This window comes from Callithrix jacchus, chromosome 5 (genome assembly GCF_049354715.1).
Source record: "Callithrix jacchus isolate 240 chromosome 5, calJac240_pri, whole genome shotgun sequence".
NCBI classification, from domain to species: Eukaryota; Metazoa; Chordata; class Mammalia; order Primates; family Cebidae; genus Callithrix; species Callithrix jacchus.
The window spans coordinates 96,531,423-96,550,963 of NC_133506.1; the positions used below are offsets into that span (position 1 = coordinate 96,531,423).

Below are 19,541 nucleotides of genomic sequence, written 5' to 3' on the forward strand. Positions count from 1 at the left end.
CTACATTGCCCAGGCTGGTGGTCTTAAACTCCTGGGCTCAAGTGATCCTCATGCCTTTGCCTCCCAAAGTGCTGGGGTTATAGGCATGAGCCACTGTGCCTGGCCCATTTTAATGATCGTTAAGTGAACATTTCAGTGATATTAATTACATTCGTAATGTTGCCCTCATCACCCCTATCTATTTTCAACATTTTTCGTTCCATTTTTCTCAAACTCTCATGGAAAAATAATTTCTCTTTTATCACACCAAACAGAAATACTGTACCTGTTAAGCAGTAATTTCCCATTCCTTTTCCTCCCCAGCCCCTGATAACCTCCAGTCTGCTTTCTGTTTCTATGAATTTGCCTGTTCTAAATATTTCATATATAGGAATTATACAACATTTACCATTTTATGTCTGGCTTATTTCACTTAGCTTAATGTTTTCAAGGCTCATCCATTTGTAACATATATCAGAACTTCATTCCTTTTTTTTTTTTTTTCATGAGAGGGAGTCTTGCTGTGTTGCCCAGGCTGGAGTGCAATGGTGTGAACTCTGCTCACTGCAACTTCCCCTTCCTGGGCTCAGGCAAATCTCCTGCCTAAGCCTCCTGAGTAGCTGGGATTATAGATGCCCACCACCACACCTGGCTCCTTTTTGTATTTTTGATCTAGGCAGGTTTTCACCATGTTGTCCAGGCTGGTTTCAAACTCCTGACCTCAAATGATCTGCCTGTCTCAGCCTCCAAAAGTGCTGGAATTACAAGCATGAGCCACCATGCCCAGCTCATTGCTTTTTTGTAGTTACAGGACCAACACAGAAGACAGACAATATTAAAAATATGTACTTAACAGGCTGGGTGCAGTGGCTTACTCCTGTAATCCTAGCACTTTGGGAGGCCGAGGTGGGTGGATCACGAGGTCAAGAGACCGAGACCATCCTGGCCAACATGCAAAAACCCCGGTTTTGCTAAAAATACAAAAATTAGCTGGGCATGGTGGCATGCACCTGTAATCCCAGCTACTCAGGAGGCTGAGGCAGGAGAATTGCTTGAACCCAGGACACAGCTTGCAGTGAGCTGAGATCGTGCCACTGCACTCCAGCCTGGCAACAGAGCAAGACTCCCATCTCAAAACAAACAAACAAAGTATGTACTTACTAGTTGAACTGCTAAAACTTGCGCACTGAAACAATTTGACTTGCATTAATGCTTTACATACCCATACTTATATTAAAAATGCTTGTGCAAAATGAAAATAGAAAAACTTCCTGTACCTGATTTCCATTCCCCATTTTCCCACTTGCAGTCATTTACTTAGGTAGATTTTCATCCCATGGGGAAAAAAAATCTAGGGTTCTAGAAAAAAAATCTACCAGTAACAGGGAAGAGAGGTTTTTTTTTGTTTTTTGTTGTTGTTGTTCTTGCTATTTGAGAATGAAATATTTCTCATCATAGCATATTCTTAAGCATGTGCTCTATATATGTGACATGCTAGCTGAATTTTGGCGTAATTGTTACACATTTGGCGTGGATAGGACAGTGGTTGATGTCTTCAAAAAGGTCAATTAATAGGCTTCATTTGCCTCCTGCTAAGTACCGGTAGCTGTACTCTGGAAGCACAGATCTATTTCGAAATACTGGATGCTGGAAGGGAGGTTTGTGAATCAGAAGTTCAGTGGACTTCTGATAATGTCCAGTGTTACAGAGTGCCACAGTACCAGGCCTATAATGATGAGGTTTCTTCACCCCTCCAGTAGAGGGTGCACTCTTGTGACTGGCATTTGTGGCTAATTGCTTCCTGCATGCTTTACCGTGGTCAGTTTGCAGGCCGTTTGTTTTGTACAGACCATGCTATAGAGACCTCTTTACTTATTCTCCAGCTCTCTGCTGGAGCTCAGTGAGCTAAAGGTGTTAGAGAGTTGTGATAGCTGCAAACAACCATTCTTTTTTATGGCTAAATAATACTCCACTGTGTATGTATACCAGATTTTATTCATTTATCTTTTGATGGGTTGTTTCCACCTTTTGACTATTGTAAATAATACTGCTGTGAATATTGGCATACAAGTATCTGTTTGAATACCTGTTTTCAATTCTTTTGGAACAGAATTGTCAGGTCATATGGTAATTCTATGTTTAACTTTTTGAAGAACCACCAGGCTGTTTTCCAGAACAGCTGCACCCTCTTACATTTCCACCAACAGTGTATGGGTGTTGCAGGTTTTTTTACATTCTTGTTATTTATTCATTTTATTATAGCCATTCTTGTAGGTGTGAAGTTGTATGTCACTATGGTTTTGATTTGCATTTCCCTAATGACTAAAAATGTTGCATCTTTTCATTTAAGTCATTTGCCCGTTTTTTTTGAAACAGAGTCTTGCTCTGTCGCCAGGCTGGAGTGCAGTGGCACTCGGCTCACTGCAACCTCCACCTCCCGGGTTCAAGCGATTCTTCCACCTCAGCCTCCTGAGCCGCTGAGACTACAGGCACGTGCCAAATGCTCGGCTAATTTTTGTAGTTTTTAGTAGAGACAGGGTTTCACCATGTTGACCAGGACGTTCTTGATCTCTTGACCTCGTGATCCACCCACCTCGGCCTTCCAAACTGCTGGGATTACAGGTGTGAGACACCGCGCCCAGCTGCCCTTTTTTAAATTGAGTTATTTGTAATTTTGTTGTTGGATATATAATCCTAAGATGAGTGTTTTTCTTCTTTCAGTATAGTGAAGTTATTCTTCTGTTGTTTTGTGGCTTGCATTGTTTCTGATTAGAAATCAGTGATTATTCGGCCGGGTGCGGTGGCTCAAGCCTGTAATCCCAGCACTTTGGGAGGCCGAGGCGGGTGGATCACGAGGTCAAGAGATTGAGACCATTCTGGTCAACATGTTGAAACCCCGTCTCTACTCAAAATACAAAAAATTAGCTGGGCATGGTGGCGCGTGCCTATAACCCTAGCTACTCAGGAAGCTGAGGCAGGAGAATTGCCTGAACCCAGGAGGCGGAGGTTGCGGTGAGCCGAGATCGCGCCATTGCACTCCAGCCTGGGTAACAAGAGTAAAACTCCGTCTCAAAAGAAAAAAAAAAGAAATCAGTGATTATTCTTATTTTTGTTTCACTATATATCTTTTTCTCTTTCAGTGCTTTCAGCATTTTCTCTATTACTATTTTTCAGGAATTCATGATAATACCTTTGTATGGTTTTATCTTATGTGAGTATCTTTGAACATTTTGGATCTGTGGGTTTGTCATCAAATTTGGGAGGTATTTGGGTACTGTTCTTCAAATACGTTTTCTGTTCATCCTTCCCTTTTCTTGGTCTTTAAGTATAGGTGTGTAAAAAGCTTGGTGATTTTTTACAGGTTACTGAGACTGATTATTTTCTCTCCTGTCCTCCTACTCACCCCCATTTCTAGCTCTTTTTTTTCTCTGTACTTCAGATTGGATAGTTCCTATTCCCCTTTCTTCAAGTTCACTGCTCTTTTATTCAGCAATGTTTAATATGCTTTTAAGGCTACACAGGGCAAGGCACAGTGGCTCACCCCTGAAATCCCAGCACTTTTGGAGGCCTAAGCAGATGGATCACTTGAACCAACGAGTTCAAGACCAGTTTGGGCAACATGGCAAACCCTTCCTCTACAAAAAAAAAAAAAAAATTAGCCAGGAGTGGTGGTATACACCTATAGCCCCAGCTGTTTGGGAGGCTGAGGTGGGAGGATTGCTTAAGCCCAGAAGGCAGCTCCAGCCTGGGTGACAGAGAAAGACTGTCAAACAAACAAAAAAAAAGCCACATAATAACTTTTTAGTTCAGATATTATATTTTTTACTGTAAAGTTTCATGTTCCTTTTTAAAATATGGTTTCCATTTCTGTGATTTTATTTTTGTTTAAATTCTTGAGTATATTTGTAAAAGCTGTTTTAAACTTCTTATATACCAGTTTTTATCATCTCTGTCATTCTTTTGCCTATTACTTTTCTGGTAATTGGTTACAATTTTCTGTTTCTTATATCTAGTAACTTTTTGATATCTAGTAGACATTGTAAACCTTATAAGTACCTGAATTTGTTGTCTTTATTTAGAAAATGTTGGATTTTATTCTAGCATGCACTTGAATAAATCACAGATTAACTAATCCTCTTGAATCCTGTATTAAAGCTTTGTAATGCTGAGTCTTGAATAGACTTTACTCTAAGTATGGTTTACCTTGTTTACCTCTGATACTATGATTAACTCTTTTGGGGTCTCTCCTCAATGCTCTGGATGTTCAATGAGGTGTCTCTTCTGCCTGACTGATAATATGATCTTTGGGTACTATTCTGCTTTCTAATCCCTGGTGGTTGTTTCCTCGGTATTTGTTTTTTCCTTAGACTTCAGGGATTTATGTTTTGCATTTGTATGTTATTATTTATTCAGAATTTCAAGGGGCCTATTATTATTTTCTTGGAGCTAAGTGTGACTCTACCTTACACACTGTATTTACATACAGTAAAGAAATGGTTAGTATTATAAAACACATTTGAAGAAAAGAAACATTTTGTTCTATTGGACTCTTCACTGAAGAAACAGTAATGTAAACACACATACCTTTTAGCTATAGAAGGACGACTTCTTCAACACACATATATAGGAACACAACTTGCATTTAAATGTTAATATTAGAAATTTTACCAGTAGTAACTACGTTTTATGCAAATGGTGCTTAATGTTTTCATAGGTATATATATTATGGGTCTTATGTTGTGTTTGAATTATTCTTTGAAACTTACTGACATACAGCATGATTTATTTTACAAATTTATATTTCATATTTGTCATGACCTGAAGATAGTTTTTAAGCATATAGGTTGGTGACATCAAGTTCTTTGGGAAGGTATATATTTTTTGCCTTTTTAACTTATATATACTTTCTTTTTTTACTCTGTGTCAGTCAAGATAAATTTTTTAGCCCGGGCAACATAGTGAGACCCGATATTAACAAAAAAATGAAAAAATTAGCCAGGTGTGATGGAATGTGCTTGTGTTCTCAGCTACTCGGGAGTCTAAGGTGGGAGGATCACTTGAGCCTGAGAGGTGAAGGCTTTGATGAGCTGTAGTTGTGCTACTGCACTTCAGCCAGGACAATAGAATGAGATGCTCTCTAAAAAAAAAAAAGGAAAAGTATTCATTCTCTTGAGAACATTAATTTGGTTCTTTTGACTATTAATTCAGCAGTTAGAAAGGTATACTAGAGTTTACTCTGGAAAAATATTTTCAAACAAAAATTATGAGCTCATCAATGCTGAATTCTTACTAATTAACAAAGTGGCTTCAGACTTTGATTTCTGCCTTCTGTCCTGAGATAGTATTTTCCACCCTGGGGCTGCTTTCCAGCTTAGGTCCTGGAATGAGACGGCTTGGCACATTTCTTCAATATATGTGTTATGGAATGCAACTGAGGCCCAGAAAGTTAAGTGATTTGCTTAAGACTACATAGCTTGTGTATTAATAATGCCTGGCTTCAAAGTCAGGTCTTTCTGACTCTAAAAGCCTCGATAAAACAGTATCTATCACTTAACTACTTCCTCTTAGGAACTGTGGGATAACCCTTTACCCTCTATCCATTAGACAGTAGAAGGACCAGGACAGAAAGCAGCAGTTCAAACATGCTACAGCTGTTTCTAAACGCTAAAGATCTATGCACATCTACCTTTTTTGGGGGGGTTTTGTTTTTGTTTGAGTTTTGCTCTTGTTGCCCACACTGGAGTGCAGTAGCACAATCTCTGCTCAATGCAACCTCTGCCTCTCGGGTTTAAGTGATTATTCTGCCTCAACCTCTTCAGTAGCTGGGATTACAGGCACCTGCCACCACACCCATGTAATTTTTTGTATTTTTAGTAGAGACCGGGTTTCACCATTTTGGCCAGGCTGGTCTTGAACTCCTGACCTCAGGATCTACCCTTACCTTGGCCTCCCAAAGCGCTGAGATCACCAGTGTGAGCCACTGTGCCCAGCCTACATCTGCCTTTTTTATTTACTTTTTAACTATTAGACAAGAGGTAGATTTTTGGTATATTACAGTGTAAGTCTTTCTGTTTGAAAATACAGACAGATTTCCCTCTCTTCAGAACTAATCATTTTGTTTACTTGGATGACATCATTGTCTGAAAGAAGGCCAGTGAAATCATTACTGCATACATCCATCTTATATAGTATAACAGTGTAAGTCTCTGACTGGATATTCATGGCTACAAAATGTTTACGAAAGTGTTTTTCTTTTCCTTTAATAATGCGTAATAGATACATATTTTTGGAGGGTACATGTGATAATTTGTAAAGATCAAATCTCAGTGTACTTTGGATATTCATCACCTTAGATGTTTTTCCTTCCTTTATGTTAGAAACACTTGAATTAATTTTTTCTAGTTTTTTTGAAATGTACACTAGATTATTATAAATTATAGTCACCTTGCTGATCTAATACTACATTTTTTTTTTTGAGACAGAGTCTCTCACTGTTGCCTGGGCTGGAGTGCAGTGGCACAATCTTGGTGCACTGCAACCTCTGCCTCTTGGGTTCAAGCAATTCTCCTGCCTCAGCCTCCCGAGTAGCTGGAATTACAAGTGCCCGCCACCACCGCCAGCTAATTTTTCATATTTTTAGTAGAGACTGGGTTTCACTATGTTGGCCAGGCTGGTCTTGAACTCCTGACCTCGTGATTTGCCCACCTTGGCCTCCCAAAGTGCTGTGATTACCGGCCTGAGCCACTGCGCCTGGCCTACACTACATTTTATTTCTTCTGTTAAACTGTATATTTGTGCCCGTTAATCAACTTGTCTTTATTTCTTCCCTCCTCCCCACTACTCTTCCCATCCTCGTAACCACCAATCTACTCTCATCTTCATGAGACCTACTTTTTTTTTTTTAACCTCCTACATATGAGTGAGAACATATGATATTTGTCTCTCTGTGGTTGGCTTATTATTATTTTTTAGTAGTGATGAAGTCTCACTATGTTGCCCAGGTTGGTTTCAAACTCTGAAGCTCAAGTGATCCTCCTGCCTTGGCCTTCCAAAGTGCTTGGATTACAGGCTTGAACCACCACCTCTAGACTGCATGACTTATCTCACTTAACATTATGACCTCCAGTTTCATCCATGTTGCTGCAAATGATTTCATTCTTTTTTTATGGCTCAGTAATATTCCATTGTGTGTATATACCACATTTTCTTTATCCATTCATCTGTAGTTGGGCACTTAGGTTAATTCCATGTTCTGGCTATTATGAATAGTTCTGCAATAAACATGAGAGTACAGGTATCTTTTTGATACATTGATTTCCTTTCTTTTGGATATAGAATTACTATATAATCCAGTAGCAATTTGCTGGATTATATAGTAATTCTATTTTTAGTTTTTTGAGGAACAACTATACTCTTGCCACAATGGCTGTACTAATTTACATTCCGGCAAACAGTGTACAAGAGTTTCCTTTTCTCTACATCCTCACCAGCATTCATTATTGCCTGTTTTTCTTTTCCTTTCCTTTTCTTTTTTTTTCTGAGATGGAGTCTTGCTTTATCACCCAGGCTGGAGTGCAGTGGAGCAATATTGGCTCACTGCAACCTCCACTTCCCGAGTTCAAACAATTCTCCTGTCTCAGCCTCCCAAATAGCTGGGTTTACAGGCACACACCACCATGCCTGGGTAATTTTTGTATTTTTAGTAGAGATGGGGTTTCATCATGTTGGCCAGGCTGGTCTCAAACTCCCGACCTTGTGATCTGCCTGCATCAGCCTCCCAAAATGCTGGGATTACAGGCATGTGCCACTGCGCCCAGCCTTCCTACTTTTCAATATAAGCCATTTTAACTGGGGTGAGATTATAACTCATTGTAGTTTTGATTTGCAGTTCTCTGATGACTAGTGATGTTGAGCATTTTTTTCATGTACCTGTTGGCCATTTGTATGTCTTCTTTTGAAAATTTCAGATCATTTGCCCATTTATTTTTTTTAGGCAGGGTCTCACTTTGTTTTTCACACTGGAGTGCAATGGTGAGTGTTGGCCCACTGCAACATCCTGCTTCCTTGGCTCAGGTGATTCTCCCACTTCAGCCTCCTGAGCTTGCGATCACAGGCATGGTATGCTACCACATGCAGCTAATTATTTTATAGTACACATTTATGTGTACTATAAAACAGTATACTTCTAGTTCCTTTCTCTTATCCTCTGTGCTAAGAGAGGATATGAGTTTTGTTATGTTTTACTTTTACATATTCTACAAAGCCACATTATTTTTCTTCTCATACTGCTTTAGACTGCCAGTTATCTTTCACAGTGATTAAAAATAAGAAAAATGCTTTTATGTTTACCTTCATTTATGCTATTTCCAGTATTCTTATTTCTTTATGGAGGTACATGTATCTCTAACGGCATAATATTTCCTCCAGCCTGAGGTACTTTCTTTTATCCTTTTTTGCTGATAATGACTTCTCTGTTTTTGTTCCCCTTAAAAACAAAACAAAACAAAACAAGAAAAGGAACCAAAATATCTTTTCTTTTTGAAAGATATTTTTACCGGGTACAGGATTGATGGTTGAGTTTTTCTCTTTTAGTGCTTTCAGCATATCACACCATTGATTTCTGGTTTACATAATTTTTTATGAGAAACCAGCTGTAATTTTTTGTTTCAATGTAATGTTTTTTTGTTTTCTTCTAGTTGCCTTAAACATTTCTTTTTATCTTTGGTTTTGAGAAGTTCAGTATGGTTTGTGTAGTTGGTTTTCGGGATTAGAGGTGTAATCTATTCTGCCTGTTCGCTGAACTAATTAATATCTGTGGTTTTCTGTCTATTCGTTTTGAAAATCCCCAACCTTATCTCCTCAGATATTTCTTTTGCCCATTTCTCTTTTTCTTATAGAATATCAGTTATGTGAATATTACATCATTGATATGATCTCTCATCTCTTGGGTTTTCTGTTCTGTCTACCTTCCCCTGCCTACTCCCCTCATATTTTCCCCCTTTTGTTGCATTTTGGATAATCTTTTATGCAACTCTGTTGAGTTTACCCTTGAGCCATTACAAAGGATTCTTCAACTCCATTATCATATTTTTCCTTTGTTTCTGACAATATATTGAGTTTTTCCTTCTTTCTGTGACTTAAAATGTATGGTTGAAACATAAGTGTTTCATATAGGACAGAAGAGACTGAACCAAGTAGTATCTTTCTTCAGCTTGGGGGTTGAGTCAATATAATCTATAGTTGAGCTTCATTTTGGTCTTCTTGTTGCTATGGTTACCCTCAGTATAATACAGGGTTCAATTTCCATTCTAGGGTTACTTGTTTTTTTTTAGGATTTGGGGCTCGGGAGTTTTTTTCTAATGTTTGCTCTACCCTCAACTTTTGATCTTATATTCTGTTTGTTATCACACCTCAGAGAGGGTCTCTGTCCACCTTCTTCTTCCCCTCCGGCTGTGTACTATAGTTATTTATTCCTCGGTGCTTGCCAGCCAAAGGGTGGATGTTAGGGAGTGCTAGGGAGGGGGACATTCTCTGTAGTCCTATTTCTCAGTTTTAGGCAGGTGCTGTGTCCCTGGATCTTGGGGTTGAGACCTTTTCATTGATCTTCCTTCTTCCCAGTAGTAGGGGATCTGTAAGTTCTGAGGCCATTATGTTTTCCTGTCCCTCTCCAGGGATAAAGGTTTTTGTTAATTTGTTTTTGTTTTTTTCTGTTATTTTCTTGTAGTTGGGAGTGGGAGATGGGGCAACTAAAAATAGTTATTCTACAAAGTGTGTTAGTTCTGTTTGTTTGGTTTTTTAAAAAATACTTTTAATGTTCTGTAGCTATTTCCTTTGGCCACTTTTTGCTAGGTTGAATTATCACTGCCACTAGAGAGAGTTTTTGACATCAGTTGTCAGGTATTATTAAATATATTTATAAATATAATTTGGTGAATAATATATATTTTTTCAGTTTTCATATTGACTAACTTCTTGAATTATTCTTTAATTGTGCATTTTTATCAACAAAAATCTTGCTTGGCAGATACTAGGCACTCAACAAAGAATTGTTGAATGGATGTATTTATTGTGATTTCTTTTGTCCCTTTCCTATGCATAGTTTTTCTTTCTTATTTCTGATTACTATAATACTTATTTCCGAGAGGGTTAAAAAGTGTTTTTTGGAGTCTCTTAGAATTTCTGAACATTCAGTTAGAGAGGATCTTTTTTGCCAATCAAAGTAATGTGCATAAGTTTTCCCGAGGTTAAAGGAAGTTGTGTAATTACACAAAATTCTTCTCACATTGTTGTGGCTATTGGAGGACCTTTGTACTCTTGGACCTTGATAAGGACTCCAAAGAGAAAGAATAAATAATTCAGTTGTGTGAATATGTAATATGCAGATACTCCCCTACTTACCCTGGGATTACAGCTTGAGAAACCCATTATAAATTGAGAATATTGGAAGATGAAAAGGCATTGCATACACCTAAACCTACCAAACATTAGAGTGTAGCCTAGTCTATAAATGTGTTTAGGCTGGGGGTGGTGGCTCATGCCTGTAGTTTCAGCACTTTGGGAAGCCGAGGTGGGTGGATCATTTGAGGCCAGGGAGTTTGAGACCAGCAGCCTGGCCAACATGGTGAAAATACAAAATTATTTTACTAAATATTCTACAAAAAATACAAAATTAGCTGGGCTTGGTGGTGCATGTCTGTAATCACAGCTACTTGGGAGAATGAGCCAGGAGATTCGCTTGAACCAGGCGGTGGAGGTTGCAGTCAGCCAAGATGGCGCCACTACACTCCAGCCTGGGTGACAGGAGTGAAACTCCATCTAAAATACACACACACACACACACACGCTCAGAACACTTACATTAGCCTACAGTTGGGCAAAATCATCTAATACAACTCAGATTTTATAGTAAAGTATTAAATATCTCATGTAATTTATTGAGTACTGTATGGTTTCTACTGAATGTATATCACTTTCACACCATTGTAAAATTGAAAAATCAAGTTGGGGGCCATCTATATGTATTTTACAGTAAACATGGTCTATTCTTGACTGAGTGCAGTAACAAGGTCTAAAAGAGGAAGAAGAGGGAGAAACTTAATATGATTTTACTAAAATTTACTAGTGCCTTTTCTGGAGATGGAGACATGATTTGTTAAAGGTGATAGCTGCCTCAGCTTCCTCAACAACTGAATGCCTCTTAAGGTTGGCTTTATCATCTTCTTCCAGGTGATTTACTGTTCTTTTGGTGGAACATCCAAAGGGCTGCACTTCAATAATTTAATAGTTGGACTTGTCCTCCTTACAAGAGGCAAAGATGAAGAGAAAGCAAAATGTAAGTACTTCTATTATCTCAAAAATGATAATACCACATCTCTGTACAGAATAATTTATCTCAAAATTCTGGTGACAGGCAGCGGATTTGAATTGACATTTTTCCAAAGAAGATATACAAGTGGCAAATAAATACCTGAAAAAATGTGTAACCTAATAAGTCATTAGAGAAATGTAAATTAAAACTACAGTGAGATACTGCTTCACACCTACTAGAGTGGCTAAAATTAAAAAGCCTGATAATAACAAGTGTTGAGGAAGCGGTGGGAAAATTGTGAACTCTATCATACATTGCTGATGGGAGTATAATGTAGCACAGCAACTTTGGAAACAAACTTGGCAGCTCCTCAGATTGTTAAACATTGAGTTACTGTGTGTCCCAGCAATTCCACTCCTAAGTATATACCCAAGAAAATTTAATACATATGCTTACCACAAAAAAAATGTACAGAAATAGTCATAACAGCATTGTTGATAATAGAAAATGGAAGCAATTCTAATGTCCACCAGCTGGTAAATGGGTAAAGAAAACATGATATATCCATATGCTGGAAAATGACTACTATAAAAAGGAATAAAGTACTGATACATGCTACAGTATGGATGGAACTTGAAAACGTTTTGCTTAGTGATAGATGTCATTCACAGTAGGCCATATATTATGATTCCATTTACATGAAATTTCAAGATTAGGCAAATCTACAGTGGCAGAAAATGATAGATTCGTGGTTGCTAGAGGTATCAGGTGAGAGGGCAATGGAGAACGACTGCTCATGGGTACAAGGTTTCCTTTTCGGTTGGTGGAAATGTTCTGGAATTACGTAGGAGTGACAGTTACACAACCTTATAAGTATACTTTAAAAATCACTGAAATGTTAACTTTATTATTTATTAATTTTTTTATTTTTTGAGATGGAGTTTCACTCTTGTTGCCCAGGCTGGAGTGTAATGGCAACATCTCGGCTCCCTGCAACCTCTGCCTCCTGGGTTCAGGTGATTCTCCCGTCTCAGCCTCCCCAGTAACTGGGATTATAGGCACCCAGCACCATGCTTGGCTAATTTTTTGTATTTTTAGTATAGATGGGGTTTCAGTATGTTAGCCAGGCTGCTCCTGATCTCAGGCGATCCACCCGCCTTGGCCTCCCAAAGTGCTAGGATTACAGGCATGAGCCACCTCGCCCAACCCTGAATTGTTTACTTTAAAAGGGTGAATTTTATGGGATGTGAATTATGTCCCAATATAACTTATTTTTTAAAAATTCTAATGATATAGACGTAGTAGTCTATTCTTTGTTTCACAAACAAAACCAAAGCTTACTTACTTGATAATATTTCGTATACATTCTTAGTAAAAGGTTTAATTTTTTTTATGTTTTACTTTTAATTTTAACTTCAGAAATTAATTTTATTAGGCGAATTATCTAAGCACAGAAAATAGTGACACCTCATTCATTAACTTTAAATCCTGCTGATCCGGGAAGTGCTATAATGAGAGTGACATTTCCTCCCCTACATTTGAAAGGGAAGATAATCTTAGTTGATTAGTGTCCTTCTGTGTTTCATAGCATATAGATTTATTTACTTTAAAAAAATTCACCCGTTTAATTGTTTATAAGATCTTCTGTCCCCTCATTCTTTTCTTTGACTTCCCCAAAGGCACATCTGCTCTTACCAAAAGCATTCATAAACATTGTAAATTTTATTGAAGATTTCCCAGGGGAAGTATGGAAACTGTTAGTGTTACACAGAATGTATCATTTTGTTCCCAAAATTCCTATGGTTTTATTCTTGACCACCATATGCTGGGTCTTTCTTTCTTCCTTTGTTTTTTTCTAATCTGCCTACTATGGTTTGAACGTTTGTGTCTCCCTCAAAATTGGTTTGTTGAAAGCCTAACCACCAAGGTGATTGTATGAGGAGATGGGGCCTTTGGGAGATGATTAGGTCATGAGGGTTAGTCATAAATATCTTATTAGTGGGATTAAATGCCCTAATAAAAAAGGCCCTGGAGAGACCCTTTACATTTTCCCCCATGTGAGGCTACAATAAGAAGATGGCTGTCTCTGAACTAGGAAGTGGTCCCTCAGTAGATACCAAATTGATGGTGTACTTCCTAGCCTCTTCAACTGTAAGAAATAAATTTGTTATTTATAAGCATCTAGTTTATGGTATTTTGTTACAGCAGCCTCAGCAGACTAAGATACTGCCCTGGGACTGCTTCTAAATCTCTCAGAATCCACTCCTATTCCTGAATCTAGACATTATTTTTAATTCTTGCTGTGGTTTGAACACATCACCCAAAGTTCATGTGTGGAAACTTAATCCCCAGTACAACAGTGTTGAGAGGTGGGACCTTTAAGAGATGATAAGGTCATGAGGGGTCCACACCCATGAATGAATTAATGCTGTTATCTCAGGAGTGAGCTTCTTATCCAGTGAATGGCATCCTTATAAAGGAAGAGTTCAGCCTTTTTCTCTCTCCCTCTTGCATGTGTTCTCTTGCTCTTATGCTTTCGACTATGGGATGATGGAAGAGCAAAAAGGTCCTTGCCAGATGCAGGTCCCTTGACCTTGGACTTCTTTTTTTTTTTTGAGTTGGAGTCTTGCTCTGTCGCCACGCTGGAGTGCAGTGACACAATTGGCTCACTGCAACCTCTGCCTCCCAGGTTCAAGTGATTCTCCTACCTCGGCCTCCTGAGTTCCTAGGACTACAGGCTCATGCCACCACACCCAGCTAATTTTTGTATTTTTAGTAGAGATGGTGTTTCACCATTTTGTCCAGAAAGGTCTTGATCTCTTGACTTTGTGATCTGCCTGTCTTGGCCTCCCAAAGTGCTGGGATTACAGGTGTGAGCCACCATGCCCCACCAACCTTGGACTTCTTAGCCTCTAGAATTGTGAGAAATAAATCTCTTTTTATTATAATAAATTGCTAGGTCTATAATATTCTATTTTAGCAGCACAAAATCATGAATGATGAAATCATTTTTTACAAAAGTATTGAGGTATAATTATCATACACTAATAAGCACATAAATAAAGTATATATTTTGATATGTGTTTTTTTGGTTTTTTTTGGAGAGGATTGGGGACAGAGGAGATAGCTTCACTGTGTAGCCCAGGCTGGAGTGTAGTGGCACAGTCATAGCTCACTGTAGCCCTTAACTCCTGGGCTCAAGTAATCCTCCTACCTCAGCCTCCCACATAGCTAGGACTATAGGTGCATGCCACCATGCCTAGCTACTTTATCTTATTTTTTTAGAGATAGGGTCTTTCTAGGTTGCCGAGGCTGGACTCAAACTCCTGGCCTCAAGTGATCCTCCTGCCTCTGCCTTCCAGAGTACTAGGATTACGGACTTGAGCCATCATACATAGTCATATATTTTTATATGTTTTGACACATGTGATATGCCCACTAAACTATTACCATAATCAATATAACGAATGTATCAGTAAACTCAGTTTTATGTATTAGAATATAATTGTGATTTTGGTTTTTCCAAAGCACCATTTCTCTACCAGCAGAAACATAAATTGGCCCCAGGCAGCAACAATTAAAAATACAGGGCTGGTATGCTAGAGCATGCCTGTAATCCTAGTTATTTGGGATGCTGAGGCAGGAGGATCTTTTTGAGGCCAGGAACTTAAGGTTCATACAAATAATACAAATAAAATAATAGAAATAAAAAAACAATACAATATAACACCTATTTCGAGAGCATTCACATTGTTTTAGGTATTATAAATAACCTAAGGATGATTTAAAATAATGGGAGGATATGGGTAGGTTAATGTATCAACTGAAAAAAATTATGATATCTATAAATTTAGAAAGGAGACTTTATTTCTTATAAAGGGTTATAGCCTTCAAGGTGACCATTTTGATAGTTACTGAAATAACCCTTGTCCAATCAAAGCTGTAGCTATAGCTTGTGGAATGGGAGTCAGTTAGTTAGCATTTGGTGGTGAATGAGCTGCATTTGTTTCAGTATTGCTTATCTCAAGGCCAGTGCTTATTGAAAAACTGATAGAGAAAAAGAAAAATGGCTGGGTGCGGTAGCTTATGCCTGTAATCCCAGCACTTTGGGAGGCTGAGACAGGTGGATCACCTGAGGCCAGGAGTTCAAGACCAGTCTGACCAATATTTCTGAAAATACAAAAATTAGCTGAGCATGATTGTATGCAACTGTAGTCCCAGCTACTAGGGAGGCTGAGACAGGAGAATTGCTTGAACCCAGGAGGTGGAAGTTGCAGTGAGCCAAGATTATGCTACTGCACTCCAGCCTGGGCAACAGGGCAAGACTCTGTCTCAAAAAAAAAAAAGGAAAGGAAAAGAAAAACCTTGTAGCAGTTAGAACATAGTTTATTCTTTATTGGTGGGTTGATTGAGATGAAGTTTCATCTTGTCTCCCAGTCTGCAGTGCAGTGGCAAGATAGCTCACTGCAGCCTTGGGCTCAAGCGATCTTCCTGTTTCAGCCTCCTGAGTAGCTGGGGCTATAGGCATGTGTCACGATGCCCAGCTAATTTTTAAATTTTTTGTAGAGATAGAGGTGTCATTATGTTGCCCATGCTGGTCTTGAACTCCTGGTCACAACTGATTCTCTCATCTTGGCATCCCAAAGTGCTGGGATTACATATGTGAGCCACCACACCCGGCAGTTTGTAAGTGTGGGGGTACATGTAAGTCATACATGTACCTGTATGTATGTAACGCTATGCCTGGCATAGCGTTAGGTCTTGTTTACAACTTGGTATCTTTTTGCCACAAAGTCTGTCAGTCTTATGATGTTTATTTTAACATTAATGCTGGTTAGTTGTTGCATCTAAACTGCAAAAGGGATTGGGATAATGAGATGTGTCTGACTGCCCATCCCCTCATGACCAGTATCTCTGTTTTTAAGGATTTTCTGGGATCCCTTTGGCCAAGAGAGAGAGTCTGTTCAGTTGGTTGGGGTGCTTAGGATTTTTCATGTGCAAATACCATGCCATTTTATATGAGGCTTGAGCACCTTCAGATTTTGGTGCCTTTGGGGGTTCTGTAACTAATCCCCTATGGATACTGAGGTATAGCTGGTAACAATTTTTTAAGTCACAAACATATATTTTTAAAGTTTCTTCATTTTTAAAATATGATCGTATTTGTTTTCTAGGGCTGCCTTAACAAAGCACCACAAACTGGGTAGCTTAAAACAACAGATATTTATTATCTCACAGTTATAAAGGCTAGAAGTTCAAAATCAAAGTGTCAGCAGGGCCATGCTTTCTCTGAAACCTGGGAAAGATTTCCCAGGTAGGGAAAATTCTCTCTTGCTTCTCGTGATGACTGACAATCCTTGGGGTTCCTTGGCCTGCAGCTATCATTCTAATCCCTGCCTCTCTTATCACATAGCTTTTTTCTGTTTGTGGTTATCTTTTATTCTTATAAGGGCACCAGTCATATTATATTGGGTCCCACCCTAATGACCTCATCTTCACTTGATTACATCTGCAAGGACTCTTTCCACATAATCTCACAGGCACAGGTACTTCAAGGTTAGGACTTGATTATATGTTTAGGGGGATATAGTTCAGCCTATAACAACAATATTTCAAATATATATGTATATAATACGTACCTCACCTAGCTTTACTATTTCTTAACATTGTATCATTTGTCCCTGATTCCATTTAAAAAAAATATTACAACTAAGGTGAGGTTCTCTTTGTATCCCTTCATGATCCCATTCTCTTCTTCCCTTTACAAAGGTTACCACTTTCCTGAATTTGGTGATCTTTCATTCCTCATGCTGCTTTTTATACATTTATAACATGTTTATGTGTCCTTAAACATTGCCAGTTTCTTTGCAGGTTTAAAGTTTTAAATAAATGGTACATATTAGTTTCCCCTGGGATATGTCCAAGATCCTCCCAGTGGATGTCTGAAACCACAGATAGTCCCAAACCCCATATATACCATTTTTTCCTATACATACGTATCTATAATAAAGCTTAATTTAAAAATTAAACTTTAAGATATTAACACAGAAAGGTATTAACAAAAATAACAGTAAGATAGTACTATTATAAAAATATGCTCTAATAAAAGTTATGTGAATATGGTCACTCTCTCTCTCTTAAAATACCTTATTGTACTATACTCACCCTTCTTGTGATCTGTAAGTCTGATAACAAATGACCGCTAAGTGACTGTCAGGCGAGTAACATGGGGATACACTGGACAATAGGATCATTCAGGTCCCAGGTAGGATAAAGAGGGAGGCAAGAGATTTTATATTACTCAAAACAGTGTGCAATTTAAAGTTTATGTATTGTTCATTTCTGAAAATTTCCATTTAATATTTTTGGACCTCTGCTAACCATATGTGACTGAAACCTTGGAAAGGAAAACCTTGGATAAGTGGGTACTACTGTACTATACAGATGGTTTTGCCATTTGCCATATTTTTTAATATTTATCCATTTCAAAACACTTACTTTAAAAAAAAAAACACTAACTTCTGTATAGTATTTCATTATGGGTATCTCATTTTACCTGTTCTCTTGTTGATAGACATTTATCTCTGTTGTCTGATTTTTGCTCTTACAAACAGTACTTCAGTGAACATCATGTATTTTGTACATAGGTATCAGAGTTTTTCAAAGATGGAAGTGGAGTTTCTGGCATACCTCTTGACCTTTACTAGGTTTTGCCAAATTATTCATAAAAGTGGTTGCAATAATTTATGCTCCTGTTAAGAGTGTGTAAGAGGCCCTGTTTCTCCTAGTCTTTGCTGACACTTCATATTGTTTGTTATACCTAAAGATTTTTGCAAATTTGGCATGTTTGAAAAGATATTACACTGCTGTTTAAAATTTTGGTTGCTGGATAATTTTAAGGAATAAACTAAATTATATGTATAAAGTGCTTGGCCCTAGTAATCACTTAGTTATTGTAGCTTTCTCTTTTTCCCTACTTCCACCAAGGTATATTGATCTTTGTTAAGATTAATTTATTCTATCTTTCTTTCTCTTAGACATTTTTAGTCTTTTTTCAAGTGAATCTGGGAACTATGTTATACGGGAAGAAATGGAAAGAATGCTCCATGTGGTGGATGGTAAAGTCCCAGATACGCTCAGGAAGTGTTTCTCAGAGGTATATTTAAAGATTTACATTTTATCCCTTTTTGTTGACAAAGTATTAACTCTTAGTTGTATAATATGTTTTAAGTATGACAAATAGATGTTTATGTGCAGATTACTCCTGGCATTTTTAGATTTACTGATGTTTCTATTTATGTGCTATCCATGATTCATTACTGGTATATTTGTGAATCTGAAAATTTTCAATTCTATTGTAAAGGCAACTATTCATACTAAGAGTATAATGAAATACAATCCTATATACTCACACTAACATACCAGTACACACACACACACACACACACACACTCCTGCAGAAACCTGAAACAGTGCTCATGTTGTAGTGTCATTGCTTTTTATCATGGATATCATTCATTCATTAGCTTTGAGCCATCTGTGACCTGTTTTATCAAGGCCTAGTTTCTCATTTATTTCCCCTACTTGATTTGCATAGTGAAATGTTTGTGTTAAAAAATTGTCATCTTTGGGCAGGCAAGGTGGCTCACACCTCTAATCCAAGGACTTTGAGTGGCCCAGGTAAGATCTCTTGAGCCCAGGAATTCAAGACCAGCCTGGACAATGTAGCAATACCCCAACTCTACCAGAGGGGAGAAAAAGTCATTTTTTTCTGTTTTCAAAGATAATATATTTTCATTGTGTCTTCATAGAAAAATTAAACAATAGAAACAATTCAACAATCTTTAACAGAGAGAATTATTTTATTTTTCTTTTCAGAGGTCTGCTAGTATATGAAAAGTCCTTAGTGCTTGTAGAGTAAAAATCCTTTTAGAAATTCTGATTATTTCATGCAGCACTCAGTGCTGCCCAATTTCTTATGGGTGGCTTTTTGACACAATTCTATTTTACCAGTATGACAGTCCTTCGCTGTTCTTTGTTTTATTCAGGGAGCATAGCTGCACCTTCATGACTCTATAGACATTGATTGTTCATATTTCAGCCATATGCATGTATCTGGTTCTGATTATATCTTTGGACTGTCTATCACTAGTTTCTTACCACTCTGGTTTTGAATGTCTCCTGTGTTGATAGCACCTGGTGTTATCTCTTTCTCGCTTTTGAGCTTAGCTCTACAGTTTTTGGTGGTGGTTAT

At 38.0% G+C, this 19,541-nt stretch overlaps 1 protein-coding gene across 6 annotated transcripts in view; it reads left to right on the plus strand.

Moving 5' to 3' along the window:
• Positions 1-19,541, plus strand: part of USP32 (ubiquitin specific peptidase 32) — a 248,828-nt gene that overhangs the window by 106,592 nt on the left and 122,695 nt on the right. For all 6 annotated transcript variants that reach the window (XM_035300720.3, XM_035300721.3, XM_008996980.5 and 3 more), the window contains exons 3-4: positions 11,206-11,311; positions 18,325-18,443. In XM_035300720.3, coding sequence (XP_035156611.2) covers positions 11,206-11,311; positions 18,325-18,443 — 225 coding nt within the window. The remainder of the gene's footprint in view (positions 1-11,205; positions 11,312-18,324; positions 18,444-19,541) is intronic.